Below are 19,671 nucleotides of genomic sequence, written 5' to 3' on the forward strand. Positions count from 1 at the left end.
TCATAATCGACAGCCTACTTACTTCAGATAAAATCTTAAGTGCAAGCAAAGTGTTCAAAGGGCTAGCCTTAGGGAGTTTATGAACGACATTTATAAATTCTGCTGTCGCAGGATACAATAGTCGCCACAATAGTTTATGCACAGCTAATACCATGCTCTCCCCTACAAATGTTAAACTAGTTATCAGGTTTCCCATGAAATCCATCACATATTCAACTGTTTAGCAAATTCTACTGTCAATGGATTTATTTTCACATTCTGTTTATATAGCACAATTAATTAGACTGGACATTGATGCTGTAGATTGTAATTGATAGATCCTTTATAAATTTCCACAACCTTAATAACTAAATTACACCTCTGATAAATTCCATTAAACAGATTAAATAAAAGTTCAGAATAGTTTATTGCTGTGGGAATCCTCGTCACTCTTATTTTTGTCGTTAAATGTACACAGTTGTTTTTATTTCATCATTCTTATTTTTATAATCTGAATCTTGGAATTTTTTGAACTACATACATATACCCAGCAAAAACTTATAATGAAAAGTTATGAGTTAGAAAACTGAAAAAGCCGCTTTTACAACTTCTTTTTTAGTATTTAACTCATTATTTTAACACTTAATAAGTACTTACAAATAGGGAGCTAAAAAGCTGTTTTGTTTTACACACATATTTCGAGGCTTGGTTTCTTGTATGTTAGTTCGCTGTCTTACGACACCACTGCTCAGATATATTATAGTGCGTCATATAATGATTTTTAAACAAAAAAACGCGATATAATTGAATGTGCAAATACATACTACGGCAATACTCAAAATTAATTACTGACGTATCTGGTTATATGTAAGTCATTATACAAGTATATAAAAGTAATGCAGATGGTAAGTAATAATCATTAAAAAGTACACTATTATGTAAGTACAAGTCATCACCGAGTTTTTGCTGGCTACATATACATAAATAATTAGAATATTTAAATGCCAAGTTGACATTTTCACAGCCCAGATGACGTTTAACGTTAATAAATCACCATTCACGGTAGAACTCTAAACAATAATATAATATTATTTAAACAATTCGTCGTTTTATACATACGGTAGGTATTATTTTTATGAAAAGATATTCGTGTTATCATATATTTGTTTATTTACCTTTCAAAAATATTAGTAAAGAAGTAATGAGTACAAAAAAGATTTTTTACTGTATGCCATTTACTTAAAAAAAAACTAGTGACTAAACTTACATTGATTTTAATTGTCACCTTCATAGGTACATATGTATGTATATTAATTGATTATAAATAAGAGTAACTAAAAAATATGCAAACCCTTAATTCCAACAGATTTTTTTACGATCGATATGTAAACGATAATTATAAAAAAATCGTAATGATTTTTACTGTGGCGACCTGGCCATTATCAATTGCATCATAATGTTAGATTTTTTTTAAACGCAAATTTACTAACATTAAGAAATAATGTATTTGAATTTTTAAACGCGTACGTGTGAAATTGTTTACACATGATATTTTAATCTTTATATTCTAAATAAGATTTAAAGATAATATCGGCAATTAAAATAAATTTATGACGATAAATAAAAGATAACAAACGCGATCTTCATGCGAATTTTCAGAAAAGTTTTTAACTTTCTAGTGTTTTACTTAGTGCCAACACAATTACAAGTAAAACTAAAAAAATAAACTTAGCATCGCCTTAAAATGACCCCAAAAAGGATACAATTTTTAAAAATAATTACATCTTAAGAATGCGATACATTGAAATTCGTTATTAAATTTTAAAAATAAGTATAAAGAAAAACACAAGTGTGATTTAAAGAAAATAAATAAAAAATAATAAATAAAAAACATAAAAACATTAAAAATGTTTTTTAAATTATTTAAGAATAATGGCGTTTTTAACGTTGATTATCGCCGGCAGTTACTAGCGTCAATAAGTGGTTTGTAGAAACATACAGTGAGAGTGAGAAAAATTCTTGTACTAAAAGCTATCATGTTTTTTATAAAATTTATTTCACAGCAACGATCATGTCACTGCTACATGGCATTGGCTTGGGATGGCTCTCGCCCATGTTACCAAAATTGCAATCTCCCGAAGAAACACCTTTCAACTTTGTTGTCGATATTCATGAATCATCATGGATAGGTGCCGCCATTTGTATTGGTGGTGTTTTAGGAAATCTTCTGTTCCTTTCAATATTAGACCGTTTTGGTCGTAAGATTGCCATGTATGGTTTAGCATTTCCACATATGGTAAGTCTATATGCACAGAATATTATCTACATCAGAGATTTGTCTAAAGATTTTTACAGTATTATTGCAAAAAATATATGTGATTTAAAAAATGTTAAAGTTAAGTTTTAACTAAATTTTTAAATGAAAACTTTTATGAATTTTGAATTTCTTGAAACGTGCTACACAAAACAGTAGAATATTAACTATAGTCATTTTGCTGGTAGTTTTTTTAATTCTGGTCGGTGTTATTAAATTTTGACTATTTAGGACTAAATCAATTTTACAGATTACAGTACAGTTCGTGGGCCAGTTCGAGTTGAAAGCAATAAAAAATTTCATAACTTAATTGAATTTAAAAGATTTTGTTATTTAGTGGTGGAGATCTAGATATATAACAAATAACTTTATATACAAACACACATATATGTATTTTTTTATCAAACACATTTTTTTGCTCGTAGTGCCTTTGGTTGTTCATTTACTTTGCTCATTCAATTGAGTTATTATATGCTGCTCGTATATTTGGAGGTCTAACTGGAGGTGGTATTTATATTGTGATACCGATTTTTATAAGTGAGATATCCGATCCCTCGTTAGTATTCCCACAATGTATATATAAAGATCAATCCAAAACATGAGAACTTGTCTAAATAAACTTTAAAATATTTGTACAGAATACGAGGACGTTTAACATCGCTGTTCGCATTGACTCTCAATTTGGGTGTATTGATCGGTTATATTTTATCATCATATGTTCCCTATCACATTATACCATGGCTTGTATTACCAGTTCCAGTTATGTATCTAATAATTGCTACCTACTTTCCTGAAACTCCTCAATATTTATTGCGCAAAGGACACGAAGAGGAGGCTAGAAAATCATTTATGTTTTATAAAAACAACATTGATCAGAGGGGCGCTGCGGAAAGAATTACTGCACAAAATCAGTTTGAAGAACTGAAAATAGCAATAACACATCAAGAGAGCAAAAGTGAAAAACTCACTTTAGACGATATTTGTAAGTTAATGTACGCTTCAATCTTAATTTAAAACATATATTTTCAATTTTCGATTTGTAGTCAATCGAAAAGCATTGAAAATCATCTGCACGGGTATTGTACTTATGATTCTTAATATATTTTGCGGATCATTTGCGCTGATCAATTATATGTCGAGTATTTTTACGGCTACTAAAACAGAGATGCATCCGGACATCAACACTATTATAATTGGTTGTGTCCAAGTGTTTGGTACATATACGGCCACAATATTAGTTGATCGATTTGGCCGAAAAATTCTTATGATTGTATCTACATCTGGTATGGGCATGGGTATGGCAGCATTCGGAATGTATGCTTTTTTCGCCGAAGAGACAGATGTTGATCTGACACCTTACAGTAGCTGGCTTCCACTTTTGTTAATGGCATTAATAATATTCTTGGCCAATGTTGGCATCATTTCGGTTACTTTTGTTGTGTTAGTGGAAATATTACCACCGAAGGTAAATAAACAAATTTGCCTATCCGGCATTTAAAATTAATCAATTTTTTTTTGAGTTTGATTTCAGATTCGCTCCATTGGATCCTCCTTCTGTTTGGCTCTACTCAGTTTATTCGCTCTAGCACTTCTTCGATTTTTCCCAGTGGCAATGTATTCATTTGGACTATCGGCTACCATGTGGTTTTGTGCTACAGTGTGTGCATTTGGACTTTTCTATATTTCGGTGTTTTTAGAGGAAACAAAAGGCAAATCAATGAATACTGAAAAATAATTACAAACATTTTTTTTAATGTAATTTCAATAAATGTTTACTAAAATTGTTTGTATTTATTTATTTTGCAACTTTTTATTATAGACTTGCTCAGGTTTTAGTTGGTAATACTATATGTATTAATATTATATTTACTTACAATATTCTCCGAAAGAATGTAATTTGGTGATATTACATTTGTTATGTTAATATCTGCACAAAGGAACAGGCGACAAGCCTTTGTTTTGTATAGCTGCTTAAGTTTCTGAAAAATCTTAACAAGAATGAGAAAAACTTAATTTTTTAAAATTGTTTCAGAATTTAGTTGTTGTACTTAGTTTCACGTACGTGATTTTGAGTTTTTCCATTATATTTGCACTTTTTATTTTTATACCCTACACCACTATAGTGGGGAGGGTATTATACGTTTGTGCCGATGTTTGTAACATACAAAAATATTGGTCCAATACCCACCTTAAAGTATACCGATCGATTCAGAATAATTTTTTGAGTCGACTGGCTGGTCCGTCCGTCTGTCCGACTGGCTGGCTGTCCATGTAAACCTTGTGCGCAAGGTACAGGCCGCAATTTTCAAGATAATTTGATGAAATTTGGACCAAGCATGTTTTTTGGCACAGGGACGAAGCCTATTGAAAATGGTTGAAATCGGTCCATTATTTCACCTAGCCCCCATACAACCGTACCTGCCGATTTGAACTTTTTATGCCATAATTACGTCAAATATTCTATTATCTCTCTAAAAATTGGCACAAATAAGTTTTTCATAAGTATAAATGACACTGCAGATTTTCGTAAGGATCTTATTGACCCTAACCCCCATATAAACCCTCCTTCAAAAAATGTCTTAAACGTCTAAAATTGACTTATAACCATTTGTATCGCAATGAAACTCAACAACACTAACTGTTATTTAAAAATATATCCTTTTCCCAAATTTCCCGAGGATCGGCCCATATTTGACCTATATAAAGCCTCATTTAGAAATTTTAGTTTTTTATCAATAAATTGCTTAAATATATTGGAATAATATTCAACATAGAAGTTTCTTTATAAAAAGTAAAAATTTTAAAAATATACTCATGGTGTAGGGTATTATATGTCGGCCATGCCCGACTATACTTTCCTACTTGTTTTTTTATCAAATTTACATAAATTTTCTAATTTTCTTAAAATCATTAAATAAAACACGAAATTGCCAATTTGAAGACGTCTTTTTTTCCTTATAATCCGCTATAGTGGGTTTATAAAATTATGTAATCTAATGGGTCTATTATGTATCTCGGTTGCCACTTCAGCTGCGTTGACAGTTGCCAAAATGAAGTGGATACTAGACTCTGTAAGCAATAGCTCGGAAACTTCATAAATAAAGAATATTTTATTCAATAATAATCATTGTACAATGAGTTTTTTGTTGACCTGAACAATTTCTAGACTGAAATCGTTCTCTTATTTTAAAGCTGGCAACGCAACTGAAATTCGATTGCAATACATAATCGACCCATAAGCTTTGCAGAACATACATAGAAATAAATGCTTAATTTAGATAAAAAATATTTACCTATATACAGATTTCGAAATACTTCTAAAATAGTCACAAATCAACAATATACTTCATACTTGGTAGAATAGTTTCATAATAACATTTTATACATAGAAACTGTTTAGGAAATCTATAAAATGTAAATAAGTTTTTCCAAATAATATTTACAATTATTTTATATATTTCAGATATACGCATTATTGTCCAAATGACAAATCATATGGGGCTACGAAGACATGCCAGAAAAACGATCTGTCTATATAATACTCAGCAATTTATTGCTTCACACACTAAATGTTATGGCCATCACAAATGTAAGTACAATTCATATGGAAAACAAATTTTCGCCTTGTTGTTGAGATACATATATCGAGGGACTATATTCAATAGTCTCTATCTAAAATAACACAAATTTTCAGGAGAGCAAAAAAAAACTGTTTATTTCGCTAGTTTGTTAAATTTTTTCTTCTACAATATATTTTTACGACCATATTGTTATACAAAAAGACTTTAAAATTTTGCATTATTTCTACGAAAAAGATTTTCAAACCTTCAGATAGAGAGTTTTTAATAGAAATATAAACTTTTTTGATTTAATATCAATAAATATTATATTTTATGCAATTTAATAAAGCAATATAGACCAAATTGTTGAAAAAGCAACAGCTTATGAGGTTTTAGTCCAAAATCAATGTTATATGGTTAAACACGGCAATAAAATTAATCAAATTTGTATCATAATGAGCAATATCCATATTGCCAAATTTACCAAATTAGTCAAAACATTTTGCAACAGAAAAGTATCCAAAATAATACAGTTTTTGGATAAGATAGAGAGTTTTGCATTTATAATTTTTCTTTTTTATGATAGAGAAATTAAAAAGTTGCTATAAAATTGTCAAAAAATATTTTTTTTTGACAATTTTTTCGTATGAGTCAAAATCTACCAAAAAATTTTATGAGGATCGGTCCATGATTGACCCTACCTCTCATATAACGTCCCCTTCAGAAAATGACTGCAACGCTCATTAATGGCTTAAAAATACGAGTGTAGCGAAGAAATTCACTGGTGCGGGATAGTTTTCTGGACATTTTGTGCTTAAGTTTTAATTTCTTAAAAAACTTTTGAAACCGTATATTCTGACCGGGAATCAAATGGAAAAATGTTCAGGCCAATAGCTTTTCAAAAAACCAGTGGTGGAATGCCATCTGGCCCAAGAGACTTGTTTATGTTGAGATCCGCTTATATTGCACGAGTTCTAAAGAATATGTTTAGCATACTCCATCAAGCTCGGGTTGTGGTTGATTGCTTTCCGACAAGTAAGAGTTGCTTACAAATAGTTCAGCTAAGAGGTTAGCTTTATCAATCGGATTAGTGAATGTTTGGTCATTCCTTATAAGAGTTGGAAATGAAGAACTAGGGTTATTCTTAACTCCGGTTAGTTAAGTTAGCACGAAGACACTGCTCGTATAAAGCTTTTTCGCGCCTTAGTACTTTGACACACAAAGATCTAGCCTCTTTGCTTAGCGAATCATTTTCATTTATTATTACACCAAATTCTTGATTCTTCGTCTCTGGATCTTATTGTGTGGCTGGAATGGCGACACCAAGAAGAGTTGTGAACATTAAAATTACCTGCAGGTTTTCGCAATGATCGGCCCTTATTTGTATAGGGGCTAAAGTCAAATAAGGGCCGATCATTACGAAAATCTGCAGTGTCATTTATACTTATATAAAACTTATAAGTGCCAATTTTTGGAGAGATAACTGTATATTTGTCGTAATTATGGCATAAAAAGCCATCGGGAGGTACGATTTCAACCATTTTCATTTCCTGAATCGATCGGTAGACTTTAAGGTTTGTATTGGACCAATATTTTTGTGTGTTACAAACATCAGCATAAATTGAAAAAGGTATAATACTGGTGATTTTGGCACTAGTATAACACTAGTTTGGCATTAGTAGCATTTCCTGCAGGGGCTAATCAATATAATTTACAAAATTAATTACATTATGCCATTATATTTAACTAACAAACTAGGAAAAAGGCAAATGAAACGATTTTGACCATCATTTGGTTGACAGACAGATGGGCATTTCCAAAATGTTTCTGGCCAATTGGTATATTGTCAAATAATCATTTATTAATGCAATAATGCCTTGATTTAAGTTTTTTCCCAAAATATTTTATTGTATTTTAAACGTTAAATTTATTCTTTCCGGATTTTATTTTAAAAGAAAATATAATTAGTTAACGTTATCAATCTAAAATTAACGAAAAAAGCTTTAGCCTAGAAAAGAATTTGTTAAAAATAGAAAATTCTTATTTTTGTAAATAGTTTATTTTAAGCTATTTGACGTTTATATATACAATTATAGTGAATTTTGTCTAAAATTGGTTAATAAACTTAAAATAAGTTTTAATGAATACATTCGTTAAAACTTTAAGTTCATTCACAAATTACTAACTATACAATTTACCAAATGATACTTTTAAATTTCTAATAAAAATCACGCTTATCTAACTTTTTCATTCATAAGTAATTGATTCTTGTCTTGGATCATTTGATCAAAGTGGTGAATATATATGCTTAGTATACTTACCATAATAAACATACTGATTGTACAGGTTGCAACATCGCCATCTGTTGGTGAATATTGATATTTTGTTTAGTATTATTTATTAAATATGTCACAAAATATAAATGTGGATAGTATTTATAATTATAAAAAAATTGAAGAAGTTAAAATTTAAAAACTGAAAATTTTAAAGTACAACGCAAAAAATCAATCAATGGAAAACCCTTCTAAAGCTAAAAAATGTAATTTTCACTACTATAAATCTATGCTGTTTTAATTTAAAGCAGTATTGGTAAAAAACAAGTCAGATTTCTATATTCGGCTGTGCCGAATCCTATATACCCTTCACCAAGTATGTTTAAAAAAATTTTATTTATTTTTAGAACTTAATTTAATTTTATAAAATTTCAATTATTTTTTGTATTTTATATAATTTTATATTTTATATCTGTATCAAAGTATGTAAAAACAACAATAACAAATAAATACATAAATAGATAATTTGTAGTACAAGGCGCGTTTTGAATCTACTTGTATCTCAACACACATGTCACACATTACATACCCACAAACAAATATAAACTGTAGTAGCGCAGAAAGAATCATTAACCGTTGTACTGTACTACCACCGTTAAATTGTATTACAACCCTCAAACAAATATGAGCTGTATTACCAACATATTACTGCTTTATCTCCTTCTTGTAGTTTTATGCTTTTATTTATAATTTGTAGAGGAAATTTTCAGAGATAAGTTTCTTAAGAGCCAAAACCAATTTTTTTTTGGATAAGGTCGCCCTCTGAAAATGACTATAACGTTCATTACAGCCTTAAAAAATTGAATATAATGATGAAATTTGACACACATAAGTTTAATTACCTTCCCGTCCATAATTTACCTTCCCACCACACAAAATTAAAAGTTTCTCAAAAAAAGGTTTCCCAGTGTGAACCAGGTCTAACAAAACAAGTTAGCTCCGTACCGCGAGAGAGATGAATGGTATTCTTTCTCTTTCCTCTCACGATAATTCAAAGATTCCCAAAAAAAGTTTCCCAGTGTGTCACGTTCGAACACCTTTCTTCAATTATTCTAAAAATTAACAATTGTCCAAAATTAAACTTATTTTACTAATTAACAGCTAGAAGTAAACCTTATAACAGCTAGAAGTAAACCTTATAACATTGATTTTATTTTGACCTTTCTATGACTTTAAATTTGTTCGACAGTGGTTTTGACATTTTGAATTTTAATTTTAATAATCAGGATGCACAAAGTAAGGTGGAATCGTCAAGGCAGCTGATTTTTATTTGTTTATTTAAAAAGTGCTTGGGTTATGTCAAAAATAATTTATTTTTATAAAAATTAAATTTCCGTTTTCTAAGGAAAAAATTTCAAACTAAAAATTATGAATGAAAATGCTGATAAAAGGGTTCCAAATGAAGAAATTCGGATGAACCAGCAATAAGACGTTGTCCTGCTTCGAATACAATTTAAATGTAACGACGGTTTTATAGGTAATATTGTGAAAAACGCAAAAAAATTTCTTTCCAATATTTATTATTTTTTAATTTTAGAAATTTCATTTTGACAAAACCCATACTCAAAACAACAAAAAAATATTGTGTTTGTTGTGGTTGTTGCCCAAACGCTCTCACCTTACTTATTACATCATGTATAATAATAATAAATGAAATTTACTTTTTTCAGAATTTGCTTCGTGGTGAAATTACAGGTAAATATGTAGCAACAAATTAACTTCTTGAATTTTTGTTTCATTTATGATTTATTTTTCACTCATTTCCTTCAAGACTGGCATAATCCAAAAAATGAGGGCTATAAAACATAGCCATACTATTTTTCTTTTAAAATGTAAAATTATAAAAATTTTAATTTTGATATGTACTTAAAAAATAGTAAAATGTCATGAAATATTCGAAGCCATTTTTTTCGATTTTTTTTTTTGATTATGCCTGCTTCGAAGCAATTAGAGATATGTAATTATATTTTAACTACAGTTAACATAATTCCTTGTTAATTCTTAACTGTTTTCAAAATTGTAATAAATTACTAGATCGAGTGTTTTAATGTCTACTAATAAACATATTTCTTTAATAAGATATTGAAACAGATATTGGATTGAACGAAAGTAAAGATGAACTACAACTAAAACTGAGTTGGAAGGATAATTTGCCGAATGGTAAGTTAAACTTTATTTAAAACCCAAAAAACGTTAATGCAAACTTTTAGAGGATGACTTTTTGTAAATTTTATATATAAAGTAGTAAAACTTCGTCCACTAATGTACATATGATAATAATTATACTATAAAAAAATCTCTTGATTTTCAAAGTTTATTTTTTGTTATTGAAGAATGTGAAGTCTAAATTGGCTAATTTATGATTTGAATTTTAGAAAAAAATAAGATGAAATAAATTTCTGTTTAAGAAAAGGGGTGTAAGGCAAAACCTAAATTTTTCAGAACGGTGTTTTATTTTTGAAACTTGTGCATAGATGACGATTACTACTTTTGATATTTGCTTTAAATATTAGATTATGTATCATTTATACTGGCATGTACATACGATTATTAACATATTAAAAAATATTCTTCATTTCAATTTGCAGATACTTCCTATAATGTCATCGTCACTGCTGTAAACAGTACTGAATGTTATGAAATGCCTTGCAGTTTATATGGAATTCAAAAGGTAACCTGTTATACAAAATATACTTACCATCAAAATACATGTTGTAATTTTTAAAGTAATTTGAAGGCTTTTAAAAATGAAGTAACAAATTTTTATTAGAAAAATAAACACTTTTAATCTTCCTCAGATTATACAGAACATTCTACAAATTAATAGTTTTTGGGCTATGGAGTTATATTGTTACCAAGGGCCTTAATAGCTGCAGGACCACACCAAGCGTGTTAAGCTATATTTCATTATTTTATGTGTGTGTTAATTCCGTTTTAATTTATTAAAACTCTTAGTATGAACATCTAGCATAAAATTTCTTTCGCTGTTATTTTATACATCGGACTGTATACCCATCATACATTTCCTCAAATGTTTATTAAATGGCAAATAAATAATATTCGATATGGTTCAATAGAAAATTCCAAATATTTGCAATTTTGACTTTTAAACTCTACAATTTATAGGTTAAGATTGTTCGATTTGAATAATACTTCAAGAATATATTTTATATTATTTTAACTATAATGCTCTGCAAATGTATTATTTAATTACGCAACAGTAGGAATAATAGGATTATGATGTGTTTCCAAATTATACAAAATGTACAAAATATACAAAATCCGTCGTGTTCCAATCACAGGTACAGTTAAAAATTGATTTATATAGTCCATAGAACTCCACGAGACTTTCAAAGAATTTTAAAATTTGTTTAAAAAATTGGAATTTTGATAAGGCCGTGTACATATATAAATTGTGTCCTATTACTTAAACAATACCCTAAAACGTATATTTTTTACATTTACCTTAATTACACATTGTAGTCGAAAAATTACATTGAATGTATGAAAATTATTTTAAGTCTGATTGAATTTATGTTTAACCACTTTCGCTTAATTTGCAAATTTACGTTTTTATTTTCTAGCCAAAAGACTTTATTTTAATACCTGAAAATCCAATTAGTTACTTAGATGTTGTGGAGTGTAGATACATGTTCGGATGCAATTATACATTGGTGGTGGAAAATTCCAACGCAGTTATATCTAAACGAAAACTATTAACAATTCCATGTATGTATGTGTGATAAATGTTTAAACTAATTATTATTATTATTTTATTTTTCGTTATTGTTAATTACATTTGCAATTGATAAGTATAACTATTGTTTGAAATCTAAAATGATGAATTCACTTTCGTTTTAACATTTTATATTTAGATTGTGTATCAGGTGTGTGCTCGTGTCAACATCAGAGTACGCTGCCAAAAGTAAATACGGTGGGATTGATATTTAACAATCACACCATTCATTTGAAGTGGTCCCTCCCAAGTGACGATGAAATATTTAAGAATATTCAACTTAAAAAGATATCAATCATGTAAGTATTTGATGTACTACACCGCAATACCAGCAATCATTTTCGTATTTAATGTATACGTATGTATATCCATAATATGTATAAAACTATTATCACGCCTATCAAATATTTGACGATTTCGTGACCTTTAAAAAATCGGCATTTTTATTTTCTTTTTAATATATGTATATTTATTATTATATATGTACTTGCTATGTGGGTAACAATAATTCTTCAATAAAATGTATGTCTTTGATTTCAATCTTGTAATTAAAGCATTAACGAACAAACTAATCCATCATTATCATGGGGAGGTAAAAATTTACCAATTTTGGAAAAAATTTATCCATTAACAAATTACATATCGAATGCATCTTCATCATCGTCCAATCGAATACAACAGGGTATGTTTAAAATCGAAATTAAGCGAGATTTAACACCTGGAACGGTTTTAAATATACACTCGAATGTTATTGATGAGTTAGAGTGTCTGGGACCGTCGAATGTAATAAAATTGAAAGGTAAGAGAACATCTCTATAATAACTTCATATGTTGGGAATTTATATAAATATATATTTTTTTATTTTTCGCTATTAAAGTGCCATCAAATGCATTAAATTTATTAACAAATGATGATCATAATGTTGATAATAAAAATTCCATTGATGGCAATGTGGTAAGTACAGATACATGTTTTTATATGTATATGAATAGTTATTTTTCATGGAATTTTTCTTAAAGCGTCTTAACAATGGAGGAGTTGATGATATTATTTGCTTTAAAAGTTAAAATATTATTTGTGAGAAAAAACATATACAATCTTACAAACATTTTCTCCCATATTTTTTTGTTTGTTTGTTATCATTGATATCAAACAAACTTCAGTTCAGTTGCTTCTATATACGTTATGGCCAAATTTCGATAATTACTTTGCAGATTAGAATTTTTATTTGTAACGAAGATACTTTTATTTGGTATATAATTTTTTCATAAACTTTTACATTTTATGTATATTTTTAAGAAAAAATAATTTTACATAATTCGAGGCACAAAGTTAAGTTTTACATATTAATCTGCCGGAATAGAATTTTTCATTTACATCAAATTTTATTCCATTCAGGAAAGAAAATATTTCTTTTCAAAATTTATTATTTTTACGTAAATGTTTTATTAAGGAAATTCGCCGCAATTATTGTTTTTGACATCAGTGCGTACCAAACGCAATAACAAACAAGTAAAGGGCCCTTCAGACGATCACACTTTACGTACGACAAGTCTAATGAAAAAGTAAAATGAAATTCCATCCGTATAACAAACAGAGAATAAAAGTCGTATGATTTATATTTTGTGTGTTTACACGATTGGTATAAAACAATTTAAAAGTCAGATGGAAACAGCTGTTTCACATTTTTATATGTGTTTACATAAAAATACATCCCTGATCTAATGAAACCGGCTTGTTTTTGAATAATTTCAAAAAATGATGAGAGCCATACGACTGTCAAATTTTTCACCTGTATTCTCTCTCAATGTGCGATGGTTTCATTACATATTGCGTTTAGACGATCCCATCCGCACTCTTCTACATAAAATTTTGACAGATCATATTACTTGTGTGATCGTGTAAAGCCGGCTTAAGTAGTTATAGCCCTATTCGGGGGTTCAATTGTGTGAGGGCTAGGTGAAATATCGTCTATGGGACAAAATTTTATTGAGTTATCTTCAAAATTGTGACCTGTAGTTTGATTACAAGGTTTACATGGACGGGCATAGCTAAATCGACTCAGGAAATGATTCTGAGCCGATTGGTATAATTTAAGGTGGGTATAGGACCAATATTATTGTGCGTTACAAACATCAGCACAAACCCAATTTACCCTCCCTTACTCCGGGCCCTACAATTTATAAAAATCTATCATACTCAGTACCTTTTAAAAAACAAACAAGAACCCATTTATATGATCTCACATAATCAGGGTTCTACACACTTAATTTCATGTTTCTAGGTTCCATGTTATAGAAAATTCAAAAAGTACCTTTTGAAAAACTTCTTCTTAACTTTAACCAGGCTTCACATACTTAATTTCATGTTACTAGCCAATAAAAACACATTAGTGCTGCTCTTGTTTTTATAAACAAGCGTTCAATACCAAAATTTACCGTATGGTTATGTATTTTGTTTTTTTTTGCAATTTCTGTCTAAGCATGAAAAAAAAATAAAATTTTTTGATAGAATTTTCCGAGGTTGTCTCTAATTTTTGCTCATATCGCCGATATTTGTGGACCGATTTAGCTGATTTTAAATAGAGTTCTTTTCGTTTGTATGTTAGATAGAATTATTTAAGATTCGGTCTCGCAGATATCTGGGGTCTTCTGAAAACTGTTTTCAACATACACATAGACGGACATGGCAAAATCGAATGCGCTATATATAAGGATCCAGAATATATATACTTTATATAGTCGAAAAATTATATTATATTTCAAACGGAATGACAAAATTATATACATACCCTTCTCACGAAGATGAAGGGTATAATAAAAACAAAATACACAATGCAATGATGAAAAAGGCAGTGTTTTAGCCTGAATTTTTTTTCTTTTTTATGAAATGATTGATAGAATTATTAATGATATAGATCCTGAAGATATCTGGGGTCTTCGGAAAAATAATTTCAACAGACAGAAGGACATGACTTAATAGACTTTGCTATCTATAAGGATTCAGTTAAAGTTATATTGTGAAAATTACAAACGAGGACGAAGGGTATAAAAATATGGATGCAATTTTAAATTAAAGTTGAATTTTTGAGAATCGTTTAACTCTAGATTAAAACCAATGATGAATATCACAACTCAACCAATTTAATTTTTGGAGTTGCTGCCTTTGATGTGGCAGATATTGGTCTTAAGTAACGTTATAGTTCGAACTAAAGTATTTGGTCTTTCGTTTTAAAAAGTGTTATAAATATCAAAGCCATTCAACTCAAAACGTTTCAGAACAATAACACAAGCCTACAAATCGGAATTCTGAGACCAAATTATACATTCTAAAGGATTAAGCTGAAATCAAAATTTCTTCATCACATCTAAGATTTGAGACATCGTGTTTTGAATTAAAACAAAAAAAAACGAATTTTTGAAAATTTTATGGTTATCGGTTGCCAACTGGCAATTTTATTTTGAGCATTGACAACTATACTTAGATTCGGTTGCTATCGATTATCAACCCTTTAATTTAGGTTTTCTTTAATTTTTATATTACACCTTCAGGTGCAGTCATATTTTGTTTTATAAAACTTACATTGTTTTTATAGCAAACAATGCTGTTTTCTGTTGTTTTGCATGGCAGCACCACAAAGTTTAAACTTGCATCAAATATTGCCAACTGAAAAACATACTCTGTAGTGTTGATCTTAAGCGAATTTCAAAATTATTTTTGTGCCGCTATTGGAAAACGATGTCCTTATTGAAAACTACTGAGTAGAATAGAATCACAGTATCTTCCTCTATTGTTTCAACGTTTTAATTCTTTAAGAAAAACTCCAGTCATCACCTGATATGCAAAAAGGCGTAACAACTAAAACAATTAAAATCGACTTTTGGATTGAAAATGGTCCACTGCATCAAAATACTTGTTGTCTCAATTTTTTAGAACTCTATTGTCAAAAACATGAAATTGAAAAGGGCGTAACTACAAATAAGTCATTTGGATTTTTATAGCAACAACTGATTTAGTTGTTTGTCTCTCCAGTAAAATTAAAAGTGTTGTTACGCCCTTCTGCATTTCAGGTGACGATATGTACATATGTATGTACATGTGTTTACATTTTTGTCTTTTTAGAGATTGGCGTTAATTGTGGTCTCTGCATCCTTTATTACGGCAATAATTGCCTATTATGTTTGGATTAAACACAAATCAAAACAAACCAATGAGGTGGAAATTAATGCAGAATTTTTACCAACAGGAATCCCGTAAGTAAAATATTTTTGTTCCTTCTGTATAAAATTTAAATTAAAAAAGCAAAACGATTTTATATACATTTTGTTTGGGAAAAGCATCATGATATTATATTTATATTTAATTTCAGAATGGAAAACAATATTAATTACGTTCCATATATTGAGGTAAATTTCATATTATATTCAAACTGTTATTATCTTTTGTGAATTGAACTTTGTATTTAGTTTCAGATGGTGCAAAGAAATAATCAATTTGAAATAGCTCCCGGTGATATACATATCGAAGCCGAAATCGGTGAAGGAGCCTTTGGTCGCGTTTTCAGAGCTACAGCTATAAATTTAGCACACGTACAGAGAGGCGAACTGATTGCTGTTAAACAACTTAAGAGTATGTCTTTCACATTTGTTAAGTTGCCAATCAATTCTTATAACAATTTTTATAATTTCAGAAATGTCAACTCAAGAAGAGGAAAGTGAATTTTTAAAAGAAATAGAAATGCTACAAAATGTTGGAATGCACAGCAACATAGTTAGATTTTTAGGATGCTGTACACTTGAGAGGCCATATTTTATGGTAATGGAATACGTTGGTCGAGGCGATTTGGTAGGATCATTAACAATAATAACTAGTATTTATTATAGATAATATCACTTTACAATTAATGTTTATTTTATTATTATTAATTACACAGTTATCATATCTACGTAAAGTACGTGAAGAAAGTACAAGGCTTATCAAACAAAATGCCAATTATAAGAATTTAGGATCTTCTGTACGAATTCCTGGACAAAATGAAGTTAAATTAAAGTATTTGGAACTAAAAATGTCCTCTACACAGTCCGTTGACAGTGAAAATGAATCAATGACGCGTGTTCCCATACCATCATTTGCTGAAAGTATGTTTGATATCATTTCCATAAATATGTATTTGTAATGATAGTTTTTACATAATTATAGTTTATAACATCGTCCATAGTATACTGTACATTCTAGTCTATTATGTAGTTTATAGTTCTAAAATTGTTAATAGTTATTTGAAAGAAGAAAGTATTAAAATGAAAGAAGTATATTAGGTTGGCTCTAAAGTTGCTGATATTTCCAAAGAAAATATAAAAAAATTTTCATTCTAAGATACCATTTCTCTTGTAGGATCAATAAGTCCTTTTCGAAGGTTTTTATAAACACCTAAACCTTTTGTAATTTTCCATTAATTTTATATCTTTTATTTAAAAATAATATTCACCTTTTTCAGCCACATATACGGTTATCAACGATGAAGATGATGCAGACGCGAAACTTTTTGAATATCGATTAGATAATAAAGAACTTTACGATTTCGCTCTACAAATTGCAAATGGCATGAGATTTTTAGAGGAACAAAAAATTACTCACCGGTATGTTGGTATATACTTATGATATTTTACATTATGTACAATACATAATGCGTCCTTTACAAACGTACAAAACATATTTTAGAAAAAGTTTTTTTATTATCTATCTCTAACTATAAAAAAAATTATTCGAACATTTTAGCGATTTGGCTGCACGTAATGTACTAATCGACGATAGAAAGACGTTAAAAATTTCCGACTTTGGTTTATCCCGCCATGACGTTTACGTTAATACCAAAGTTAGAAAGGCAAGTGTTATTATATCTAAATTTATATATTTACGTCCAATTAAAATGCATTCTGCTCTCTACAACTTTACAGTTGCCACTGAGATGGCTTTCAATCGAAGCAATACTTGACAATATTTATACAAATAAAAGCGATGTCTGGGCTTATGGTGTAGTTTTGTGGGAAATCGGGACATTAGGAGCATCTCCATATCCCACATTAAGTAATCATGAGCTAGTAAAGTTTCTAAAAATGGGCGGACGTTTGGAAAAACCCGACATTTGTACTGAACAAATCTACGAACTGATGTTGAAATGTTGGAGTGAATTTTGTGACGAAAGACCATCGTTTGAAGAGATTTACACAATTTTAAGTTCCAGCAGTGCTTACATTGATATTAGTACCTTAAGTGATGACTACGTATTTCCACCCATTAAAGATAATGATTAGTTCCATATAATATTCCTAATTTCTAAGCGCTACAATTAATTAAAATAAGAAAACAAAATAATCGTACAAATCTTCACTTTTATAAAGTGTTTCATAGACATACAAAATTACATAAACAGTACATATAGTATATAATAAATATGCATAATGTTAAATTTATAGTTTTACTCATTCCTTAACTTAACGTAATATTAAGGAAAACGTGCATGCGTATATGTATTATTTATAAGTAAAACAAAACTTTTTTAAAATAATAAATATAAATTAATATAAACATTATTTTTACATACTGATTTAAACATTACTATTTATTAATTATTGTTTCAATATGTTTACAAATAAGGTAAACATTTTCATCACCATTTTGTTATTGAAATATACATATTTAAAATTTTAATAACCGCATACGTGGTCGAAAAACCGTTCATATCAAAAACACATTTTAAAAACTTTGGGTTACTCTTTAACTTGATTGGACTTTACTGTACCCTAGGTAAATGAGTCAGGGGACATTTAAAAATTATTTTTCTTCATTATGCTTCAGAATTAAGACATTTTACACATCTATTATATACACAATCGTTATTTTACACTTAAGCCTAAACAGGTGCTTGTACCTTATTTGATTGATTTTAATCATTCCCCACGAATGTACTCATCGCAATCGAGAGCGAACACTATCGCCACTTTACAGTAAACTAAATAAGCAAGAGATTGGCAGTTGTCACGTTAGTGTAACCCGAGTAAACGAAGAGAGATGGCACTTGAAAAAACTGCTGGGTAAATAAAAAAACAAGTAAGAGTTCTATATTCGGCTGTGCCGAATTTTATAATCCCTTCACCATTGTATGTTAAAAAAAACAGTCACTACCTAAAAGTCCCCTTTTACATTTAAATAGTGATCTTCTCGAAAGTATGTCTAACAGAATTATTAAAGATTCGGATCTCGCCGTTATCTGGGGTTCTCTAAAAACTGATTTAAACAGACAGACTGACATTGCTTAATCGACTGCCCTATCTATAAGGATCCAAAATATATATACTTTATAGGATCGGAAAATTATATTATAGAAATTACAAACGGTAAATACTTATTGCGGTAAATCAAATTATTTTATTACACATAAGTCACCAAAAATATGCAGTTTCTCCGAAGTAGGTGCTCTCAGTGCTAATATATAGTTATACAAGTTCTTACATTTTATATTTTTCACTTTACAGTAGTTTTGTTTAAATCTCCAAATAACATTAAAATATAATAATTATTACATGAGTTACATTAATAAAATATGCATACATATGATAATGAGTTTTATTTGTAATAAAAAATCATAACTGTAATTCGTTCAAGGAATTGAATTATAAGTAAAGCAAATAATGAAAGCAAAAACAGCATATTTTTGTAAACATATTTTCTAAATGTCAGAAATAAAAGTA

The 19,671-nt window shown here is 29.1% G+C and overlaps 2 protein-coding genes and 1 long non-coding RNA gene across 4 annotated transcripts in view; 2 read left to right on the plus strand and 1 right to left on the minus strand.

Annotated features, from left to right (window-relative positions):
* LOC111678994 (receptor-type tyrosine-protein kinase FLT3) overlaps positions 1 to 18,469 on the plus strand; it is a 39,925-nt gene extending 21,456 nt beyond the window's left edge. The window contains exons 2-17 of one of the 2 annotated variants that reach the window (XM_046948781.1): positions 5,757 to 5,882; positions 9,857 to 9,881; positions 10,266 to 10,346; positions 10,775 to 10,857; positions 11,771 to 11,915; positions 12,062 to 12,221; positions 12,477 to 12,721; positions 12,801 to 12,877; positions 16,046 to 16,176; positions 16,293 to 16,329; positions 16,396 to 16,552; positions 16,614 to 16,768; positions 16,857 to 17,061; positions 17,418 to 17,559; positions 17,699 to 17,804; positions 17,878 to 18,469. In XM_046948781.1, the coding sequence (XP_046804737.1) occupies positions 5,805 to 5,882; positions 9,857 to 9,881; positions 10,266 to 10,346; positions 10,775 to 10,857; positions 11,771 to 11,915; positions 12,062 to 12,221; positions 12,477 to 12,721; positions 12,801 to 12,877; positions 16,046 to 16,176; positions 16,293 to 16,329; positions 16,396 to 16,552; positions 16,614 to 16,768; positions 16,857 to 17,061; positions 17,418 to 17,559; positions 17,699 to 17,804; positions 17,878 to 18,234 (2,184 nt within the window). In that variant the 5' untranslated portion in view covers positions 5,757 to 5,804 and the 3' untranslated portion in view covers positions 18,235 to 18,469. Of the gene's footprint in view, positions 1 to 5,756; positions 5,883 to 9,856; positions 9,882 to 10,265; positions 10,347 to 10,774; positions 10,858 to 11,770; positions 11,916 to 12,061; positions 12,222 to 12,476; positions 12,722 to 12,800; positions 12,878 to 16,045; positions 16,177 to 16,292; positions 16,330 to 16,389; positions 16,553 to 16,613; positions 16,769 to 16,856; positions 17,062 to 17,417; positions 17,560 to 17,698; positions 17,805 to 17,877 lie in introns of both variants that reach the window. The other variant, XM_046948772.1, reaches the window with a different exon arrangement.
* Positions 1,648 to 4,079, plus strand: LOC111679005 (facilitated trehalose transporter Tret1-like). Its single transcript, XM_023440485.2, has 6 exons — positions 1,648 to 1,962; positions 2,043 to 2,275; positions 2,719 to 2,849; positions 2,932 to 3,275; positions 3,337 to 3,758; positions 3,825 to 4,079. Exons 1-6 carry the CDS (start codon positions 1,887 to 1,889, stop codon positions 4,026 to 4,028), a joined length of 1,410 nt encoding a protein of 469 aa, XP_023296253.2. The 5' UTR covers positions 1,648 to 1,886; the 3' UTR covers positions 4,029 to 4,079.
* Positions 8,821 to 10,039, minus strand: LOC124419441. The gene is made up of 3 exons (XR_006940598.1): positions 9,848 to 10,039; positions 9,029 to 9,238; positions 8,821 to 8,977 (listed from the first exon to the last, which is right to left on the minus strand). It is a non-coding gene; the product is annotated as an uncharacterized LOC124419441 (long non-coding RNA).
* Positions 18,470 to 19,671: the final 1,202 nt, after the last annotated feature.

The sequence above is a fragment of the Lucilia cuprina genome, chromosome 2 (genome assembly GCF_022045245.1).
Source record: "Lucilia cuprina isolate Lc7/37 chromosome 2, ASM2204524v1, whole genome shotgun sequence".
Classification (NCBI taxonomy): Eukaryota; Metazoa; Arthropoda; class Insecta; order Diptera; family Calliphoridae; genus Lucilia; species Lucilia cuprina.